Below are 22588 nucleotides of genomic sequence, written 5' to 3' on the forward strand. Positions count from 1 at the left end.
CAGTTCTGAAACAGGACAAATCAAAGATGTCAACAGACCAAAATGCTTTTCTGTTTGTGCTAAACCTGGGCACCTCGGTCAAGTAATGGATCAGTGGGTTTCTGGGAAGGGCAATGGTAGGTTCAGTCCCAGGGTCCCCATTCCACAGCCATTCCCAGCTCCCCCCAGCGTGGGGGAGGCACACTGGAGGCACTGGAATGCACTGGAGGCACTGGAATGCACTGGAGGCACTGGAATGCACTGGAGGCACAGCACTCCCCAGGCAGGCAGCTCCAGGGGCTCTGCTGGAGGACACTCCCCAGAACACTTAATTCAGGGCTGTTCTGCTCAGCTTGGGGCAGTTTGAGGAGCAAGTCACCTTTCCTTAACCTAATCTTGCCTCTAGGCTGACTACTGATGCAGTGTTTCAAAGGAACTGGTTTTAATCCATGCTTTCAAGCTGTAGTTTGTAAACAGTCCCAATTTCTACATACCTTGGATCTAGGAGACTCCTCAGGAACTGGAAGAGCAAGAACTGGTCCTGTACAACAGGGGGAGAATATTATTATTCTAAATACTGTGCCATAAAGCAGTGATTCCTGACCTATACCCATTACAGAAAACACACTTCACAGCTGGTCCCTGCTGAAGAGGCTGGTTTGGGCATGTCCTGCACAAATATTCTGAGGATATATTTGCTGACAGTAACTCTGCTCTGTGAGTGCAAGCCATACCGAGCTCCAACTAAAAGTTGCAACCAGCAGCTCTGAGATGGTACATTTTTATGGCCAGAACTCTACAAAGAGGGCAAATCATTTAAATGTAGCAATTCCTGCTGCTGAGGAGCCATCATTTTTTTTCCTTCTGTTTCTGGCACAGCAGCAACCAACTTACCACCTAATCTCAGCAAGAACAGAAGCCCCCAGTCCACGGAGTGGGACACTTCACCTGGAGGGTGGAGACGATGCTCTCGATCTGCTCACTGAAGTGGATGGCTGCCAGCTCAGCTGCCTTCCCTGGGCTCAGCACCAGCAGCTCCTTTGGGAGGGAAGCACAACAAAACCACAACAAAAACAACCTGCTTTTCATTCCATGGGCAATATCATAGAATCATAGAATCAGCTGGGTTGGAAGGGACCTCCGAGATCATCAAGTCCAACCCTTGATCCAACCCCGCTGTGGTTCCCAGCCCATGGCACTGATGCCACATCCAGTCTCATCTTAAAAACCTCCAGGGATGGAGAATCCACCACTTCCCTGGGCAGCCCATTCCAAGGGCTGATTGCCCTCTCTGGAAAGAAATTCTTCCTAATATCCAACCTAAACCTGTCCTGGCACAGTTTAAGACTGAGCCCTCTTGTCTTGCTGATGGGAAAAGAGCCCAACTCCCACCTGGCTCCCCCCTCCTGTCAGGGGGTTGCAGAGAGTGAGGAGGTCTCCCCTGAGCCTCCTCTTCTCCAGGTTGAACAGCCCCAGCTCCCTCAGCCTCTCCTCACAGCACTTGTGCTCCAGTCCCTTCCCCAGCCTCGTTGCTCTTCTCTGGACCTGCTCCAGCCCCTCCATGTCCTTCCTGAGCTGAGGGCCCAGAACTGGACACAGCACTCCAGGGGAGGCCTCACCAGCGCTGAGTCCAGGGCAAGAATCACTTCCCTGGCCCTGTTGGCCACCCTGTTCCTGATCCAGGCCAGGATCCATTGGCCTTCTTGGCCACCTGGGCACACTCTGGCTCCTGTTCAGCTCCCTGTCCATCCACACTCCCAGCTCCCTTCCTGCCTGGCTGCTCTCCAGCCACTCTGTCCCCAGCCTGTGGGGCTGCCGGGGGCTGTTGTGGCCAAAGTGCAGGACCCGGCTCTTGGCCTTGTTGAACCTCATCCCATTGGAATCAGCCCAACTCTCCAACCCATCCAGGTCCCTCTGCAGAGCCCTCCTGCCTTCCAGCTGATCCAGACTCCCCCTCAGCTTAGTGTCATCTGCAAATTACGCAGTCACCAAGTCCATCCCTGCTGTGACTGCACCTTTGCCCAGATGAAGTGTAAAATAAAACACCATCACACAAAGAGTGAAGCTGGAAAAAACAGAAGGAAGGGTAGTTTGGGAAGTTGATGATTTTAATACCCAAAAAGCCTTAGAGAACACAAAACTCTTCACACCAACTCAGTCCTAAGGAGAGGAAGTCATTCATCAGGTTTTCTGACAACTGCCTTTCCCCCCTTCCCAGAGCCAGCAGGAGAGAGGGAACAAAGCCCTCACCTGACCCTCAGGAATTTCTCAGTCCAATGGCAACAGTGTTTAACAGGTTTGAACTGACCTGAACCAGAGGATTAAAAGCAACTTTCCTGTAACTATTCACTGTGACTGACACCTGTCCAGACATGAAAAAACACTAAACAATTTCTTTATTGCAATAGAAGGAAAAAAAAAAATCTTTTAAATGCCTGTGGCTTTGCCTTCTGTCAAACTTGAGCTATAAGGCTTCCCACCATACAAGTTTAGAAAACCCAGAATACGAGCTTTCTGCTTCTAACCCTTCCACATGCAGCCACACTTCCAAATAAATGAGAAGCAACTGCTTCAAATCAATACTGTGTACCTGGTGACCCTTCCCAAAGACCCCTGCTGAGCCTAAAAAGGAGAAAACACTGCTTTACTGAACAAAACCAACTGTTTTATAACAGTAAGAAAAGAAAAATTTCAGAAACATACATGTGGGCAAAAAACCAACTGAAGTTCCTTAGCATTAACTTGTCTGAGGACAGAAAAGGACCACTACTGTGACTGAAGAGAAGCCTTAGGGTTTATTTTCAAGATAAACCTCAAGGGACTATGGCTGTTTAGGATGATGGGGAAAGTAAAAAGTGGCACTGACCACAAACTTCACTTTCCTGGTTTATCTCCAGATCACCCTGGAGGGGACTGACACCACCTAGAACTACAAGTATTATGGATTCCCCACATCTACTGAGGGGACAGTTATTTCAGGCACATCTGCATCCCCTGAAGCAGACAGATTGAAGACATGGGAAAAATGATGAGCTGGAGAAGTCTAGCAGCAATCTGTGTCTTAGAGAGAAGCCAAGACCCCATCTTCCCACAGGTCAGAAGTGCCAGGGTGCCAAGGCTGAACGCTGCCATCACTGTTAAGATGAGGAATTGGACACCACCCACTGTGAGGTCAGGGATGGCCATGCCCTGACCTTGCTGCTGCTGGAGATAAAAGACTTGCTAATGGATCCCCTCCCTGCTTCACAGCACTCAGGAGCCATCACCCCCAATTAAAGCTCCATTATCCAAAGAGCAGCAGGAAACCAGGAAACCAAGGAAGCCAGCCTGGATCCAAGGGATGCACTTACATGAGAGCACTAAACCTTAGGTCAGAGCTGCCTCCACAGCTGGGACTAAACACTGGCACACTTGTGCTCATGGAAGAGCACCAGCAGATCCCAGAGCAACCAGCAGGAGCTGAGGGCCCCTGGGTGCAGGATACACTGTACCTACCTCTATGTGCTCCAGAGCTTTCTGCCACACCGACTGCTTTTCCTCAGCACTGTAGCCAGGCATGGACAGGATGTTGTGAATGTAGTTGAAAACTTCTTCCTGCAAGGCACAAAGCCATAAATGCTGCAGTGTGTTCTGCAGCACTGCTGACAGCACTGGGCTTTGCTAAGGGAGAGCCTTTCTAACAGCCTTGGCAGGGCCCCAGGGTAGCCCTCCCTTAGCAAGTCAGGATGAGTTATCAGCAGGAGAGGTTCTATGTCCCTAAACAGCTCCTGAAGAACTGCCAGGGAAAAAGAGCCAAGAGGAACCCCATGCTAATGTGTTAAGCACTGAGGTCAAAGAGAATTGTTCTTCCACTATTAGAAATGTCCCCCTCTTGCTCACAGGGAAAGAGGACAGGACATCACACTCCAGCCAGGAGCACAGGCAGAGAAAAGAGCACCCTGCCAGAGGGTAGGTCAGTTTTCCCAGCGTATTCCTGAATCCCTCTTTGACATCAGCCTCTGCCCCAGGCTCTCCTGCACTGCCCTCAGCTCAGATGCTCTCCTGTACCATGGTTTCTGACCATCTCACTGTCACAACCCCCTGTTCCAACTCCTTCACCCACACAACATTCAGCATCATGGTTTTGTAAGGAGCTGGTGAGCTCACACTTGCCATACTCTCATCCCAACTTCTCTTGGTGGTAGGGAAGAGAATACCTCAAAAAACTGAGGCTGATATGCAACTCAAGCAGCAGCAGAAGGTAATTGTGAAGAGACAGTAAGGGCAGAGAGATGTGTGCAGGGGATACAAGAGTGGACCGAGGGCAGAAGCCAAGTAGTATTGCAGTTAGCCACATCTGCAATAAATCCCACCTTGCACTCAGGGTTTATGTACTAGCATTGATTAAATTTTAAAATAGAGGAAAACTCTGAGGCTTTAAAAAAAACAAAAAACAAACAGCTCCTCTCCAATACACAAACACAAAAAGCTTTGACTATAACTAAGAAAGCTCAGCTGTAAAAGACATCTTTAAGTTAATTATGACAGAAGAGCAGGGCAGTTGTGCCCATCACTGGCCAGCAGGACAGGCTGCAGGGCCAGGGAGGACAAGGGCCAGGAGCAGCAGATTTCCTCACCTTTCTCATGGGGTCCCGCAGGTAACAGCCGATGATTTTGTCATAGCGGAGCTGCCGCTCGTACATGAACTCACAGATCTGGAAGCTGAAAGGAAAAAACTTCCCATGTTAGGAAACCCCCACTCAGCTGAGCCAGCAGAACAGGAGGCAGCATTGGGAAGCATCTTCCATGGAGGTGTTCAGCACATAGGCTGGGTGGCTCCTGCTTACAGATGCCATTTGGTACCAGCCCCAGGGCAGCTGGCCTTTATTGAGAACATTATCACAGAACAGAGAAAACTGGAGTTACTGAGGTGAGAGACAAGGGACAGAGGACAAAAATCCTCAATGAAATCAGGTTTCACAGGTTCTGCTGTCAGTAGAATTATTCCCACAGCACTCTGCTCTAAGGTAGCCCAATCCACAGAACTCATCTGAAGAAACTCGCTGAACATGACTCAACAGTGTGTCATAACACAGCTTCCTACCTTCAAATTTTAACAAACAGCTTCAATATTTTGAGGCTTTGGATAAAAACAGATGTAACTGAGGCAAAACAAATGAAAAGTTTGATAAATAATATTACACTACAGCTCTGTTAGCTCTGATGGAAGTGGCTGAGCTGGGGGGGGCTGGCTGTCAAATTCTCTGAAGAAAGCACAAAAAAAATATATTTATTGAAAAATTGGATGGAGTCACTCCTTTTAGGACACAGGTATGGCAGCCCCCACCATTGCATGACATCCCTCTGGTCCTTTGTAGCACAGTGGATTCATTCATGTAACACCCAAACTCACAATGGCTGAAGGTGCCTCCCTGGCTGGTTCTTTTCAGGCATGACAGACTTTTTCTGGAATCATAAAGCATCTAAAGGAGATGCTGGAAATTTTTAGCCTTTCCAGACACTGTTTTTGTCTCTCCTACTCACTTCTAAAACAAGTACCACGGGGGTGGCTCCAGACCCCATCGTGCTTTTAAATCCACCTGTGGGTCTCATCCCCACGAGTCACCTCCATCTGCCAGTGGCAGAGCATTCCAGTATCCAACTATACCCCTGCACAAAGCCAGGGCTCTGGGACAGGGAATGCCAAAACTCATCAACTCCCACAGGGCTTCTCCTGAAGGGTTTCCACAGCTCCACCCCCTCCTTTCTCAACAATGCTTTCTGTAAGAACACCCAGGACAGACAGAACGACTGGGACAAAACGTGACTGTCTCAAATGAAGCATGTGAATGTGAATGCACAGGGAAAACCATCCCAAACACAGCTGCACGGGAGGAACAAGAAACGTGGAGGGGAAAAAAAAGCTGTGGAGGAGATTTAAAGGGAGTATTTAAATATCACACACAAGATCTAAAGGCAGCATTTACATAATGTGTACAGCAACTTACAACTCAGCTTTCTCTGCCATTTGGATAAGACGGCTCTCCTCAAACTGCACTATCCCTCCTGCCTGGAGCAGCTCCAGCAGGACCTGCAGAGATTGGACACCAGTTATTTATAGGGCAGCAGCAGCTGGACAGCCAGTGCCATTATAAGTACTCTGCTCCTGCTCTTGGTATTAACACAGGGCTTATCTTCCTGACTTTTTAATTGATTGTCCATTAACTACGAAGGCCATGAACTTCTCTGCTCCTGCTGCTGCCAGGGCTCTCCTGCAGGAATGCTGGGGCAGGACCCTTCCCTCCTGCTGTGCACAGCACTGCCCAGTTCTTCCATGCTGGTGTCTCTGCAACATCACCTTCAGCCAACACATGCTCCCCAAGGTCAAACCCTGCTCCCCAGCCCGGCCTTCCCTGGCGCTCCAGGAGTGTTCCCCTGAAGGCCGTTACCTGCTGCCTCTCGGAATGGCGGGAGTCGTCATCCGGACTGCACAGGAACTCCAGGACCTGCACCAGGGGCACAAGGTGGGGTGAGTCAGGCCTGGACAGCCCAGCTGGGAGCACAAACCTCAGAGCAGATCCTGAGCATCAGCACAGGCAACAGCAACACGACACAGCAGGACAATCTGAGCGTACTCCCTACCTGGTCTCGTGCCTAAACTGGGAATACTGGAGTAACCAAGGACTCCAGGGGGGAAACACGTGACTCTGCACCAGGATCTAGAACCAAACTTTGGGGATCCCCAGGAATGCAGAAGAGCTCATGGAACCCCGTGGTCCTGCCTTGAACTACACACCAAACAGCTGCAATCACTACACTGACCCTCCTGATTTCTCTCCTGGCCTGTGCCATCTCAGCCAGACAAACAGGAAATCATGCAATTCAGAACATTTAATATATCTGGAATTAAAGGGTTTAATCCAAAGCCGTTCAGCCTCCACAGAGTTCTTTAGTCTTTAATTACAACAAAGGACACATATTTTGTAATTTGTTTTTTATTAGTGTCTATATATCCATGTTATCATAACACAGCTGCTGTAGCCAATGACACCTCTTCCCCAGTCCCAGGAATTTCTGAGACTTCATCTAGGATATAAACTTAACCCATGCAAGCTTCAGGCATCCATTGGTGCATCTCAGGCTATTCCCAACAGCAGAGAAGGGTAGTGGCTACACAAACTAAAAACTACCAGCTACATAAACATGCTCTATGACCTCACTAATGTCATTTATTTGACACCCCTTATAGAACCCCAGGATGGTTTGGGTTGGAAAGGACCTTAAAAGACCATCTCATCCCTGCCCATGGCAGGGGGTTGGAATACCTTCCACTAGGCCAGGTTGTTCCAAGCCCCATCCAACCTGGCCTTGGACACTTCCTAGGACCTGACCCTCTTTCTCCCACAGTTCCAGCCAAGCTAAAACACAGAGCCCACTGCTTGGAATGTCACACACACACAGGATACTTGCCTGGTCAAAAAGTGTCCTGTTGACAAACAAGGTGTTGTTGGGCTTGGCAAGCTGACGGGCCAGGAAGGTGAAGAGACAGCCAACCTGTGATGGGGTGAAGTCAGAGTTCTCCACCATGACCTGAGGAGCAGCGGAGAGAAAAGGGAAAAATAAACCCACGAATGGTTGATTCTGCAGCTGCCTTTGGGAAAGGCATCAAAAATTGGGAAAGCAACAAGAAATCCCTGTACAGCCATCGTGTCTCCTCCTACCCCAGACATCCACACCACCTCCTGTGTGAGTCCATCCAGAAGGTGAAAACATAAGTCACCTGAAGACACAGACAGTGGATGAGCCCTTGCTAAAGCACCTCTGTCCTCAAGCTGAATTGACTCCACCTCCCTGCCATAAACTTCTTGCACGTTCCTGGGTTTGGGGTGTGAAGGGGTTCCAAACTCACATTTATCTCCATCTCTGCAGCCTGTGCTGATCTCTGGACACATAATAGGGCTTCTGAACAGAGAAATGTTGTCACGTGAGTAAAAATATAATTATTGTAGGAGAAAAAAAAGATACATTTCACTTCAAGCCCCAGGCACTCACCACTTCAGTTGTGGTGGGCAGAGAAGTGCTCTAATGGCTAAGAAATGGCTGCAGGTTTGGGGAAAAGCTTTTCCCACATTAAATTAGCTGTTAGTCTATTAATATTTTGAGAAATTTGTGGCTGTGCTGACTTGAAATTACAGTAAAAGGAAATATCTGAGAGTCACTACAAAGGAGATTTGAAATTCAAGAAGTGCTTGTCACTTGTCTGGCACATAAAAAACTAGCATGATGTGTCCTGACTTGGTGTCTCAGACTTCTAAAAAATCCTGAACACTAAGGGAGAGTGAAATGCCCCTGTTTGGAGAGTCCCCTCTAGGACCAGTGGGTTTAGCTGGGAGGAAATCCATCACCTGAATAACTCTGTCAGCTGAGGTCTCAGAATTGCTCCAGCAAAGCCCAGACATGGAGCAGCTCAGTTTATAACCTCAGTCAGTCACAGCTGGGGGGATGCAGCTGATTTTTTGAAGTGACCAGAGTCCCAGATTCCCATGAGATGCCCATGGTTATGTGACACAAGTGGAGGGAGGCAGGTCAGACACATGAAAGAATCAAGCAGAGCTCTGCTTCAAACACCAGCTAATGCTTCAAACACCAGCTAATGCAACCATTCTTTTTCAATCTTCATTTTCTGTTTAAAAAGGCCATTTCACGGAGGAGCCTTGACAGAACAGTGTTACCTAACAGCACTAAAAATATGACTCACTAAAACAACTGGAGTGTTTGATTCATTTCAGCTTTGTTTTTCACAAGCTGGGTCCTCATCAGCCAATGTGCAGGTGAAAATACTGTATCCCTGAAAGAGCAACTCCACAGAGGCTGCAGGCCAGCCACAAGGACTTGCTAAAACACCATTTATTTGGCAAAGCTCAGATCAGTATTAGCAGAGTGTCTGTGTTGACCAAACTGTTTTGGAAGTGCAGCTATTAACTAGGCAGGGGTTTTTTTGCCAATGACAAATTTAAATTAAAAGCTCCAAGATTTTTTTTTTTTATTTTTATCCAAAAGGAGGGCAGATTCCAGACCAAGGAACTAACACCAAACTGTTTGACTGAAGATGCAGTGCTGCAGCACCCCTCTCCCCTCCAAGAGCGGGGTGAATTCTGTGGTGGTGGAGCACAGAGTGGTGCTGGTGCCATGGAACACACCCCCAGCACCTCTGGAGCACGGCTGCAGTGCCATCTCCTGCTGCCAGCAGCTCAGGACAGTGCCATCTCCTGCTGCCAGCAGCTCAGGGCACAGCAGAGCAGGGGCTGAGCCAGCCCAGGGGGGACAGCCCCCTGCCAGCCCATCCTGCTCGGCCCACAAAACCCCCCAAGGGGCACTGTCCCACCCACTGCAGCTCTGCCACCCCAGGCACTCCCTGTGCCCTCGACACTGATGGGAAAATGCTACTTGTGCTATGTTCAGCCATAAACCCCTCCAAGTGGAGTCCCTCATTAGTGCTGACAGCTCTGCAGGGAAGGAGAAGGCGCTTGGCAGGGAGAGCTTTTCATGGAACATCCATTGTGAGCAGGGGCTGCACATGACAATGATTTCTGGAGCACCAGGTTGAGAACTCTGACATTCCTCTTCTCTCCCATTTACTGAAGATAGGCCTGTCATTCTGGGAGTGCTCCCTCCCAAACAGCACTCACAGACACGGGGAGCAGGGATTTAGAAGGAAAGCACTGGCACCCTGCCAAGCACAGGATTCCTGGGACCTTTATTCCCCTGCTCAGAAGGAATCAGGGAGTGGATTCCGTGAGAAACAACCCAGGCGAAATCACAGACAGGAAAGGAGACCTCTCTGTCACCATATTTAACATGCATGAATCATCACTTCCAAATATCCAAATGACACCCTTGGCTGAGGTGAATCCATGCTCCTGCCCATCACTTTCCCAGAGGTGCCAGCCAGGGCAGGACTGCAAACACCTCACCCAGCTAACAGGCTTTACTGCTTTACTGCACAGTGCTGTACAATCAGCCAGATGCAAACACAGAGGTTCATTTTCAGGCACACTCACCTTCAAAAGAATGTCCACAATTCTCTGTTGATATTCCACAGCTTGCTTGTCATTCTTAAAGTCTTCAAAAGTCTGCAGGAGGCAAAACACTGACACCTTGAGCAGAATGCTCTCAGAACACCAGCAAACACAAAGCAGCCACATCACAAAGCTGACAATGCTGTGAAGTCCTTCCTCTGCATATCCCTAGGCAGCAGGTTCCAAGGTATAATTTGGTCTTTTGTAACTACCAAAATGGTATTTACATATTCAGGTAAAAGTAACAGGTCCAAACAGACAGAGGAAACTCAAGAAATCTGGAAAGGTAGAAAAGCAGATCTCTGTGCAGGAGAAAGAAGTAGGTACTAGAACACTCTTTACAAACCCATTATTCTTGTTTTACCTGTGCTTTAAAGATGGTCTCTGCTACCAGAGCCTTCAGTGTGTAATGTCACATTCATCAATTTATATTTAAGGACATAAAAGGCTACTATGATTCCCCCAACAGAACACCTCATAGAACGTGCATCAAAGCTGTTCCTGCCCCGAGCCAGGAGGTGATGGTTGTGCAAGGCATGAAGTCACTAACAGGAATGCCACAGGTGGTGCACCATGTGATGGAAGAGCTGGCATTGCATTCTCCCCTGGGGGTCAGAGGTCTCTTACCAGAGCCAGGACATTGAGGAATTCCCGGGTGTCGAAGTGCAGCAGGGTCCGGACATAGGGATACACCTCCTCATCCACGGAGCCCTCCGCCGAGTGCAGCCGGATGAGGAACTCAAACACCTGCCAGGAGAATTCCAACACACCTTCCCTGTGGATTTCACACACTGGCAGCACAAGTGCATGGGAAGGCAGCATTGTTACCTGCCTTGCACTGAGGCTTTAAAGGCCCTCAGGAGCCCATCAGGGTTCCTGCTGGAGTGATGTTTTCTGCTGCTTGTCAGCAGGAAAAAAATTCCCCCTCCCTCAGACTCACCAACCAATTTAAGATCAATCAAAATTCAAGATCAAACAAAAATTAAGGCTTATTTATACTTGCAGATGGAAGTGTGTGAAATTAGAAAACTCCCTCCCCTTCCTGGCAGCTTTCCTGAGAAGCCATGCAACTCCTCCTTATCCAGGGCACAGCTCTCCTTGTCAGCAGTTCCCTTGGGAAGAGCCAGTCACTCTGCCCCCTCACTTTGAGGCACAAAGCTTTTGGCACTGCAAAGACTGACTTTGAGGTGCTATTCAATTCTCTGTCTCCTCCACTGACTTTGCAGTTCCTGAAATTCGAGGTTGTCTTCCAAAATAAAGGAAACTCCCTTTACTGAGCCACTGCCAGAGGTGCCCAGACCCTCCCAGGGAACCAACAGGGCAGTGACAGCTCCAGGTGCCAGAACAGCCTCACCCAGAGCTGGCTGCCAGCAGGGAGGGAGCAGACTGCTCCAGGCTGGCACTTGGGAATATGTGTGAGATACACACTGGGATCCCACGGACACCTGACAGGCAATGTGCTCTCCCAGCCACCCTCAGCAAACACCACCTGCCCTCATTTACTCCTATCCTGAGCTATTTTCCCTGTCACCACAGTGACAGTGAAGCCATCAGGAATTAGCAGCTTGACTTTGGGACCCACACCTTCCCTGTTGGCTTCCTTGATCCTGATATCCACCTGCCAGCTGGGAATGCTTCAGGAAACAAACCCAACCCAGCAGACAGAAAGGTGTTACTGCAGCCCAGCCCTCAGGGCTCACAGAAAGGAGGGGCTGAGGGCTCCTCCCAGAGCTGCTGCTGCTGCCTGGGCTCTGCTTCCAGCTCAGGGGTGTGCAGGGGACAACCTGACAACCTTGGGAGAGGGAAACAGCAAAGGACAGTGGAGTTTGCACAGCCTCTGAGGAAAGGGTCTGTAGTAACCCAGAGCCACCAGCTCTGGATTAGAGGAAAAAAAACCAAACCAAACACAAAAAACCCACACAAACACAAACCTGCCCCACAGTCAAAAAATACCTGTGCCATTGTACTGCAAAGAGAAAGTGCAAAACACAGTGTGCCTCCTCCTACTGAAAGCCTGAAACCGAAGGGAAACGATAGAAACCCCAACAGATTTTTGTGGTAAAAGTGGACAGAAACTCTGGAAAAGCTTTTACGAGCACAGAGGGATGATAGGGAGCATCCTCTCTTTTAAGAAATTGTCTGAGATGACTCCAAACGAGTCAAAAGCCTCAGAGAAACCTACGACCAAGAGCTGCTTAGAGAGACATTTCCACCCACTGTTAATCCCGTGTTATGTGCATTTGAAAACAGGGAAGATCCTCACCTGTTTGACACGTCATAGTCAAGTTTAGGAAGAAGAGAGAGCTACAAATTACTGGTAACTTTGTGGTAAAGAATAAAATAAACCCAACCACCAAGAACTCTACGTTCCCACACCCCAATTTACAGTTGAAAGAAGAATATTAAGTTTAAATGTTCAGACTGCAACAACTGTTTGATTTCATTCTTTAAAAACTAATTTGGTATTTACAGGAGGATACACTCATATCACAAGGATGCAGCTATTAGACTGATGATGATTTTGCCTCAAAGACCCATGAAATAAGACATATGCAGTTTCTTGCAAAAACCTCATATGGGAAAGTTGCCTTCCAAAAGGTTTCTCACCTGATTTTTCACCAGAGGTACCAGATCTTCAGGAATATCTCCCAATGGATATGCACGGCCTGCCAAGCAGCAGCTACAGAAAAGGAGGGGAAAGGCATTTTAACATGTCCAGACATTAAACAGATTGAGGGGAACTGATTTTTTATTTTCTGAGTTAGTTTCTAGATTAATCTTAAAACAGGGCAAACCAATTTATTTTCTAGATCATGAAAGCAAGCACTGCAGGCAGCACTGCTGTTAATATACACTGAGCCAACACACTGCAATTATTTGCATCTGAGGTGTCATTTCACAGCAGAAAAGTGCTGGGGAAACTCAGGATTTCTCACAGAGTTCTTTACTTTTGAATTTTAGGAGCGACCTGCTGCAAATGACAGGCAACACAGCAAGGAGCAACTGAGCAGAGCCATCCCAAAAGGCAGGGCAGCAGGGCCAAAACAGCTGCTCAGGCTGTGGAGGCCTCCTTGCTCCAGGAGCAGCATGTCACACCGAGGACTAGACTGCCTCTAACCCCATTCTGAAGCTAAAAACATGGGGCTGGCATATCAGCAGTAACCCAAGCTCTGCCTCCAGCTTGATCCTGCCTATCCCCTCACACCAGGTGCAACAAGAAAGCACTGCAAATTTAAGTCAGCTGCAGTGAGGACCCACTGCTGTTTTACACACCCTCCCTATAAGATTCTGCAACTACAGCATAAGAGTTTAGCAAATTTAAATGTAGCAAGTTTAAAATCTGGTGCCACAACTAGGCAGCACCTCACCCACTCCCCGAAGGGCCTTACCTTATATACACAAGCAGCTTGTTGCCCATTATCACCTGCTCATCTACAAAACAAAAATTATTTGTCACCTTTTCTTCACAAGACAAGATAGATGCAAGTCTTCTCTCAGCTATTGGCAAAACATCTCATCTGCACGCAGAGTTTATCCCACAGAAAGCTGAGCAGCTTCACACACAGCAAACAGTACCAGAAGACTCTTCTGTTCTCCAAGACCCTTACACTGGGTATGCATTCCCTTTTTGCATCTCTGTTGGAAGTGACTAGGAATATTCAAAACATCAAATAAAAAATAGACACCCTCAAAGGAAAAGAATTCTGTACCTGTGAGAGACTTCCCAGCATTCAGTGGAGGAGCAATGACTTTGAACAGTTTCTGTAACAAGAAAAAAGGCAGTGCTCAAGTAGCTGGAAAAGTTCAAAGCAAAGAACCTGTGTGGTTTTAAAGCAGAGATCAACGGGTGTTTTCCCACAGAAACTCTCTATCACCATGTCTTTTAATTAAAAGGCACAGAGAACTCCAAGACATGGCAAAAGGATGCTTTTCCCAGCTGATGTTATGAAAAAACAGCCTTCATTCAACCAGATCTAACCCCGAGCACAGGCCACACTAAGAAAAAGCAACGTTCAGCAGTCCCAGAAGTAACAGTACGAGTATAACCCACCCCCCATGTCCTGTTCCTGCATCTCCTGCCAGCAGAGATTGTGCAAACCTTCAGCCCACCCAGCAGCATCACCAGAGCCTTCAGTTTGGGTGTGTAGAATGAGGAATTTTCTAAGCACTTAGTTGTAGAAAGCAGAAGAGTTTTTTGTAGTCATACAACTAGTGCTTGGTTTCCGGAAGTTCTTTTTCAAATCATGAACAAGTAAGAGTTTCTTTCCTGAGAAAAATCAAATGAGATTACAGCTGCTAAAAACTGGGCATTGAAGATTTTCACATTCAAATGGCCCCAGCTCTTTGTTTCAGCACTACTCAGAAAACACCAGCAGTGCTTCCACAGTGAAGCACAGGATTTCCCTTGAAATGGAAGAGGGCAAGAACACAGAACACACGGAATGAGAAAAGTTTTGGGTTTGAGCTGCTGTTTCTCAGGAGGAATGTATGAATGAACACCCCAATAACACCTCCCTGCACCCAGCAGCTCTCCTACCTCCATGGGGCTGATGAAGTCGTTCATCCCACTGTTGTACACATAGATCATGGCATCATACAGACGGTTCTCCCAGCACAGGAGAACGACCTGCAGAGCAAAGCACAGTGCAGATACCCAGTTGCTCTCAGCTCACTGCTCCCTCATTCCCCACTGCCATCATCCAACAGTACCACTCAAAGCAAAATGAGACTTTCCACTTGCAGAACTAGTCTCTGCAGGGACCCCAAATCCCCAAAGGGAGTGTCCAGCCTACTGCTCGTGCAGCAAGCATGGAATTGAACTGTTGAGATTCTAACGCTCATATGAGGTTAAAGAACAAATAAATAAAAAATCAGTTCTTCAAATCTCTTGATTGCACTAGTTTGCCTTGTTGTTGGGCTAGTGAATCAAAACATGGAATTTCCATCCTTGAAATGGAAAGTCATGGCACTGGAAAGCAAGATTACTGAGCAGGAACACCTCCTTGCTCCACAACTTTGTTGTGCAAGAGCAAAGCAGGCTGGCAGGCACCAAGCTGACAAATACAACCCAGTTTTTTGTGCCTCTTCAGCCTCTGATGTCAGGCAAGGTACTCAAAATGGAAAAGGCTGATTGGGAATGTCAGCCTAATCCTGAAGGACTAGAATTTTCCAACACACTCAGCTGCTGATGCATTGACCTACACCAAGTCACAAACAGGGGGAGCAAAACACAGCCACACTAAATAATTCCCAGTGCACTGAATTTGATCCCAGGGGCACAGGGCTGAGCTCTGTTACAAATTAGTGACCAAAAGGCACGAACAGTTTGCACTACCTAAGTCTTGTCTGTGGAAAGGTGACACCTTGTTTCCCACATGTTATGCTGTGCTTAAAAGCACAAGATGTTGATTTATTCAGAGGAACTCAATACAGTGTGCAGCACAACCACTCACCTGCTGGATATCTAAGCTGGTGATATCCATATGCACAATGCAGGCTTCCAAGTTTTCCAACCTGTTCTTGTCTTGGAAGTGAAGCAGCAAGTCTTTCATCACCTGAGCTGTGATTCCCATCAGCTTATCACTTAAGATATATGGCTCCAAGCACTCCAGAAAGATGCCTTTGGCTACAGAATTCTCGCTCATCTTATCATATATCTGGTTAAATAGTAGATCCCTAGGAGGAAAGAAGAGTTTAGTTATCAAATAATCTTATTAAAATCTCATTACTTATCTACAGTCTGAGGGCTCTAAATTAAACTCCATTTCCTCTGTATTCCCCAGGCTCAGGAACTGAGTGCCCTGTTCAGCTCCTGCACTGGGACAAGTTACAGGATAAATCAGCTCTGGATGTTGCAGCAACAAAAGCGCTGTTAGAGGGGAAGGGATGATGATGACAGGAAAATCTATCAAGGCAGGTTCTTGGTTTGAAGCTACTTTTCTTCTTTAACACATCAATGAAAATTTAAAAGATACTCTGAGCCCCCTGACTTTAGTACCAGTTTTTAAGCATTCCTCTACACCGTGATGTGAGATGATATGAAGTGATGGGATGGGATTCCTCTAATCCACGTGATGTCATGGGGATGGCACTGGGGGGCTACAGGGAGGGCTGGTGGTGTGCCCTGGGACTCACATGCGCTGCAGCAGGAGACAGTAATCGACGATGACGGGCACCACGTCCTGCGGGAGGGACACAGAAACGGAGGGGCTGACAGAAATCCTGAGCAGCACATCCTGCACAGCTCAAACTGCAGCCTGCCCAGCACAGAGCACAAACAAAGAGGTATCTGAACTGGCTGGGAGCTGGCACAGTCACACTTGGTGACACTTGTGCAGAGGGCACCCAGCCATACCCACGTCCTGGTTTCGTGAGTGCACACGACAGGTGAGAGTTCAGCTGAACCACAGTAAGATTTCTCAAAAACAGACAAGTAATGTTTGGAGCAAAGCAAAGTTTGATTAAAAAAAAAAAACAAAACCAAAAGATTCATACAAGAGTTCTCTGGAGCACCATACCTGAAAGTGCTGCTCCATAACCTGGATTTTCCCTTGGTCAGGACACTTCTTCAAAGTCCGATCAGCATAATGGAGAAGGATTTCAACCATCTGAATTACAAGAAACAAAACATTAATTCAGATCCTACACTAAGGATTTTTCAGGCTGCTGAACACATTCTGAAGCACAAGGCTCACCTGAGCCATGTTTTTATCCGAAGCTTAAGTTCCAGTACCTTAAACAGCAAAACTTAGTTACCTCCAAATAAAATACACAGGAACAAAGTACAGCGATAAGTGTATATTTTAAACACATCCCTCCCAGAAGAAGATTCCTGTAACAACTGAACTGGATCAGTTGAAGAGTTTACTCCATGCCCACATAAACATGGAGCAAAATTTCCATCCTGAGAGGCAGCATGTCACATACTGATCATCACTTGCCAACCAAGGGTCAGGAAACTCTAGAGTTTCCTACACAAAAGGTTTCTCTTCACTGTGAGGGGATCAGAGATCTCCAGGCCTGGATGATAGTGTCACCTTTTGGTTTGGTTTTTTTCACCTAATGCTGCAGATTTTATCCCCACCTTGGCATTTCCAAGTTTTTTCTAAAATCCTGTTCACAATCTTAGCAAGAGAGGCACACAGACACGTTCCAGAGTTAGCTCTGGAGGACAGCAGCCATTCCTCATGGGAACACAGGTAGCACACACCAGCACACATGAACATGCAGTTGGAAGAGCTCAGTGACTCACCCTGTCTGCAATGACTGCCTTCCTCTTGGTTGTGTCCCCAGTCAGGCCTGGAAAGAATGAGGGGGAGAGGGGTGGAAAATGAAGCTTTTCTCATCTAAGCTACCTGTAGAAATACAACAGCTCCCCAGCTCGGATGCCAACACCATTGCCCTTGAGAGGGTGAGGTCAGGATATGTAAACACACACTTTTGTGTTCTACTTTTAGCCCACTCTTCTTCCAAAAGGCTTATTCTCCCAATTTAAAGGCTGTTCCAGCACAGGAATGGCAAGAGCAGCTCTGAGTGCTGTTTAACACTGGGAGGACAGTTAATGGAGGGCTGTCAAAGACTGTACATGAGGGTAATTGCTGGAGGAGGTCTTGATGCAAAGCAGCTGAATGCAGTGCACTAAAAGGGGAAAATAATGGAAATGTCAACTCAAAAAGACAGTTTTTCATTATTCAAAGAATTACTATCTGTTAATTGTGTTATATCTGTGCATTAAAACATGACACAGCTTCATACACCAGCAATTTCACAGCAGGATCTTATCCTGAGAACTTGCAGCTCATCTGTCAAAACCATCAAAAGTTACTTGCTGTAAAATAACACGTCCAGTACAAATCAGATCATTCAAGTGGCAGTTTCTGGCATAATTAACACATTTCTTATAACAAGCTAAGTGCTCACAAAGCATCCTCCTTTGGAGGAAACACGGGGCCAAACCCCAGCAGTTCTTTCAGCCATTGTATAGTCAGAGGAGACCTGAATGGAAGTACCTGCTTGCCAGAGCTGACAGAAAATCACACTGAAAGCTACCCACAGCTCATGCATGACCCTCAGGAATATTTTAGCAGGCTGGATGTTCACCTCCTGGATCCACCTCCTTCATGGCAAAGTGACAGCAGACTGGAGTCACAACACAGACCAAGTCTGATGCTCATTTGAAATCAAACTGTCAAAGGGACTGCAACTCAAAAAAATCAAACTGATCTGTTGCTTCTGCCAACCCCAAAGCAGTACATCCTACTTTCTCTTCTTCAGTTCAATACTCTGCTTTTTTTTTTCTTATTCCCCTGAAAAAGTGATTTCTGTACATGCACAGGTTTAAAACCTTCCCTAGAGGTTTCAGTTAAAAACAAAGAAACCAACCAACCCAAACTTACCTACTACAGCCTTTGCTTTACCTTCATAGAAGGACCAAGCTAAAGCCAGGGCATCTGTGAGACGCTCTTGTTTCAGAAGGTGGTCAACTCTCTGAAATAACAAGGGACACTGGACCTCAGTCCTACAGAGAAGATGATCCTCTCCTCCCATGTAAGATCAGCAATTCCCAGCAGTGGGTCAATCCCTGACAGCAAGGGGACAAGACACCTCAGAAGCTCTCACCACACTGCAGTAAAGGCCAGCACCTCAAAGAGATGCTCTCAAGTGTATATTTTCTGCTGAACAGTTCAAAAAACCTAAGAGATATCAGGCCCCAGTACATCAAACCCCTGGGGGTTACATGTTAGGTCAGGGGTTTGATGGATGGAGACCCACAGCATTAGTGACTCTGATACACAGAGAGGAGAAATCTTCTGTGCCCCATCCCTGCCTCATCACCTGGAGCCCAGCACACACCTCTGCCATGCTCTCAGCACACAGGGGTACTCAGCCCACCCTTTATCTTCTCCTGAGCTCACAGTCAGCAGCACTGAGGCACATCACAAGTATTTTCTGCCTTAAGGAATTATTAGCACCCGAGGTCGAGCACCATCAGCCTTGGTAGGTCAGGTCAAAGAGTTAAAGTATTGTCTGAGAGAAGAGAGATTCCAAGTCTCAGCTCAGCATCCTGTCCTGCAGCAAGAATTAACTCTCACCTTCACCCCTGATCACCACATATTCAATTACAATTCTTAGGTCCCCTATGATAGGGGCACAACTGCAGCACAATACAGGAACTTAGAAAGGGGTTGACTCAGAGTACATAAATCTTGATTGACTTCTGATTTCTAGGAAAACCTGTGCCTGAAATCATGGGTCAAGAAAAGGCTTGTCACCACAGTTTACCAAACCAAAGTCAGTGGTGAATGGCTGGAGACAAAACCAGCAGAGGGAAGTGACTTGCTGAACTAAAAACTCAACCGAGCTGAACTGTTCATATTCCATTAAAGGTGCAGAGAACAGGGAGCAGGAATAAAGAAAGCAATGGGAAGGTAATCTTACAGGAGAAAGAGCTCTGCTCAGCCTTGCAAAACTAAGTCTGAGACAGAAGATGCATACACTGGATAAACATACTGCAGAGTGGTGATCCAGTAAGGAAAACAGGTCTTCAATTCAAGTGAAAAGTACACACAGGAACAGACAGACATGAATAGATCACTAAGAACTTCAGTGTGGAAACTGATAGGGTTTGAGCCCTCAGAGAAATGATGTTCCAAAGAAAATCTTCAGCCAACAAGGATCTAAAATACTATGAACTTTCTCAGTAGCCTTTGATGGATTTTATGATGTGGGTCCTGCAGTAGGTGGAGATAAAATACAGCGAACCAGACTTCCTTCAACTCCTGGATGCTCACGTGGCACACACAAGGGTTGCACCACCACACAGTCCCCGAGTCAGGCACTGCACTATCTCTGTCTCATTAACAGGAGCTGACCCCTGGCAAGGCACAGTGCCTGGTTTGGGAGAGCAGGGGCTCCATCCAGCCTGCAAGGTCGTGCAAGAGGAGTCCCACAGTGTCCCCCACCAAAATCAGGATATCTGCAGTGCTGGCTCTGTGTGGCACTTGGGCATCCTGAGCACAGTGCTCAGAACTCAACAAATGCTCCCTTCCTTCTCTGGACCTATACTTAAGCAATTCCAACCTACTAAGCTGTCCAGTTTCCCTCTCAACATACCTCTCTCCAGCTTCTCAATGTCATGACGTGAACAGACTAGGAAAGAAAAAAGAAATTAAAAGAGTTATTTACTTACAGTTGCTCCTGCAGCCTGTGGTATCCCACTGACCCACCACACATGGTACAGAGGAGCTAAGGAAAGCAACCCTCAAGCTGTATAAATGGCAGCCCAGTTTTCCCTGCTGTCTTATTTCCTTCTGTTTATTCCCCAACACATTTATAACAGAGATATTGAAGCTTAGGCCACAGGAGATGTCAGTAAAGTAATGCTGAGTCTACCCTGAAGCAGCACAAATCAGGATACTCTGAAACTATGACAAGGTCTTACTTAGCCCATACCTGGGCTAAAACCAAATTTTTGCACATTTCTTTAATTCCACAACATAAGTGCACAAAGAGCCCATTCCCAATACACATTTCCACAGAAGAAAAGCTGTCCTTCTCTGGAATAAGAGCTACAACCAACAGTGAGTGGCCTGTATTTTTATTTAAAAACTCTCTCCACTTACCTTAGTTCCAAGGTAAAAGATCTGGCCACCACAGCTGCTGATGGACTGGTAACAAGCCTTCTCTCCCACCAGTGCCTACAGGGAAAAAAACCACATTCAAGTAAACCTGCCTTTTGTTTTTGTAAAATTTCCCAAGATACATAAATGCACTTTAAAGACCCTTTGTAACTCAGAAACCAAAATGAGGCTGGGGAGAGAACCCCACAGATTGCTGGACAGTGGTAAGTCAGAGAGCTCTGCTGTCACTCCTTCCTGCTTGGGAACTTGGCTTAAACTGCTGCTGAGCTCTGGCTACCCAAAAACATGACTAAATAGGGCTCAGGTGCCAAAAAAGTTGTGGGGGCTCCTTCCTTGCCATCTGCTGCTTCCCAAATCTCCCTCAAGAGCAAATGTGTAGGGCACACAGATGGAGAGGCGACTGTTGAAGTGAGAGTTGCTCCAACACAAGTTTGACTGCCAGTAACCAACGCTCCAGTCTTTGGGGAGTAGTATGTAAAAAAATCTCTTAAAGAATAAAGCACATCAGCTTTTGTCCTGGACAGAGCATTCCAAGGTTTGAAGAGCAGCTCCTAAAAACCTCAGTGCACAAAAGGAAGCATGAGCTGTGTGCTAGCTGCCCACATCACCACCATGTCTGACTTTCGAGGTGCTCCAAAAGGGCTTTTCCCCTGCAGGCTCCCACTTGGGGTGTATCCCAAACACAGCTGCTGCCACAGCAGGTCCCTGCTGCCTACCAGGGCCTCGCTGACGTTGCCCCCCGTGGCCAGGGATTTGAAGTGGCTGCTGTTGTAGACCAGCTGCACCTCTGGGATCTCGATGGTCTCCAGCTCCTCCTGTGTCTGCCGGTCTATGACGTGCAGCTTCTCCACGCTGTCCAGCAGCACCGCGGTCCGCGAGTTGATCCACTGCAAGAGCAGCAAGTCCCACGTTCCAGCAATGCAAACACAGACAGCAATGAACCAGGCTCTGGCCACACCTCTGAGTACCAACACGGGGAGTTCTAGGAGGGCTTTGTTACTACACACGGTCACTGCACAGCTGCACACACACGGAACTCCAAAGGTAAGACAGGGGGGCTCCCCCCGGAGAAAAATCACATGGAATCTTCACAGAAAGAGCTGTGGACAAATGGCAAATCCACCAGAGCTCTTGGTGCACTCTTTATGCTCCAGCACACTTTCTATCCAAAGGTCTCAAACCCAAGATGATTACACCATCTGCTCCCAGATCTCTTAGGTAAATATAGCAACAAGAGGCAGTAAAAAGAGATACGGTACAACTGAGTTTAACTCAAAGCCTGTCACTCATATTCTGCAGCTCCTACTTTTATGTTCAAAACCTTGCAAAATAAAAAGGCTTTTTTTCATTGCTTTTGCAATTTTTCATTTATTTTTTTTTAAACAGTCAAACATATTTTTACAAACCTCAAATTCCCGCTGATGTGGATGTCCATATTGATGTGGTATTTTGGCCTTTCATGTTTTGCTCACTGTATTCTGTAAATGTTTGGAATTTAATAGTTTTTGGGTTTTTTATTGAAATTATCAATTATGGTGCTGTACCAAGCACTTATGTATGGAAATGTTACTGGAATGTTACTGAGCCAATTACACAGAAGTTTGCACTTTTAGTTTGAATACAGAATAAAAATCTTTCTTGCCAGATATCCTCTGATCCTGAAAATATTTCCTCAACAAAGCTACCCCTCCTTTCCAAAAAAAGGCAGTATTGTTGCCTCCATGCTACTGATTTTTTATCCTTTAGCTACTACTTGCTATTTCACTTGTGCTGGTTTTCCACAGAGTCCCAGGTTTAAGGGCATTTTCAGTCAGTTAGCACTGGATAAACACAGCCAAGAGCACAGCACTCAGGGCTATTGAAACATATTTACAAGAAAACTAGTGCAAAAAAAAATTAACCCTTCTGTAG

At 47.0% G+C, this 22588-nt stretch overlaps 1 protein-coding gene across 5 annotated transcripts in view; it reads right to left on the bottom strand.

The window, feature by feature from the left end:
* VPS8 (VPS8 subunit of CORVET complex) overlaps window positions 1-22588 on the bottom strand; it is a 67547-nt gene that overhangs the window by 26809 nt on the left and 18150 nt on the right. For 4 of the 5 annotated variants that reach the window (XM_051781766.1, XM_051781767.1, XM_051781764.1 and 1 more), the window contains 21 exons: window positions 21394-21564; window positions 20660-20734; window positions 20151-20186; window positions 18434-18524; window positions 17290-17336; window positions 16556-16645; window positions 16173-16219; window positions 15491-15713; window positions 14575-14664; window positions 13748-13799; window positions 13427-13469; window positions 12645-12717; window positions 10665-10784; window positions 10020-10091; window positions 7429-7548; window positions 6408-6464; window positions 5967-6049; window positions 4596-4680; window positions 3475-3573; window positions 928-1017; window positions 474-520 (listed from right to left, as the gene is read on the bottom strand). In XM_051781766.1, coding sequence (XP_051637726.1) covers window positions 474-520; window positions 928-1017; window positions 3475-3573; window positions 4596-4680; window positions 5967-6049; window positions 6408-6464; window positions 7429-7548; window positions 10020-10091; window positions 10665-10784; window positions 12645-12717; window positions 13427-13469; window positions 13748-13799; window positions 14575-14664; window positions 15491-15713; window positions 16173-16219; window positions 16556-16645; window positions 17290-17336; window positions 18434-18524; window positions 20151-20186; window positions 20660-20734; window positions 21394-21564 — 1811 coding nt within the window. The remainder of the gene's footprint in view (window positions 1-473; window positions 521-927; window positions 1018-3474; window positions 3574-4595; window positions 4681-5966; window positions 6050-6407; window positions 6465-7428; window positions 7549-10019; window positions 10092-10664; window positions 10785-12644; window positions 12718-13426; window positions 13470-13747; window positions 13800-14574; window positions 14665-15490; window positions 15714-16172; window positions 16220-16555; window positions 16646-17289; window positions 17337-18433; window positions 18525-20150; window positions 20187-20659; window positions 20735-21393; window positions 21565-22588) is intronic. The other variant, XM_051781765.1, reaches the window with a different exon arrangement.

Source organism: Manacus candei, unplaced genomic scaffold (genome assembly GCF_025592945.1).
Source record: "Manacus candei isolate 608988 ecotype Guabito, Panama unplaced genomic scaffold, ASM2559294v1 h1tg000015l, whole genome shotgun sequence".
Lineage (NCBI taxonomy): Eukaryota > Metazoa > Chordata > Aves > Passeriformes > Pipridae > Manacus > Manacus candei.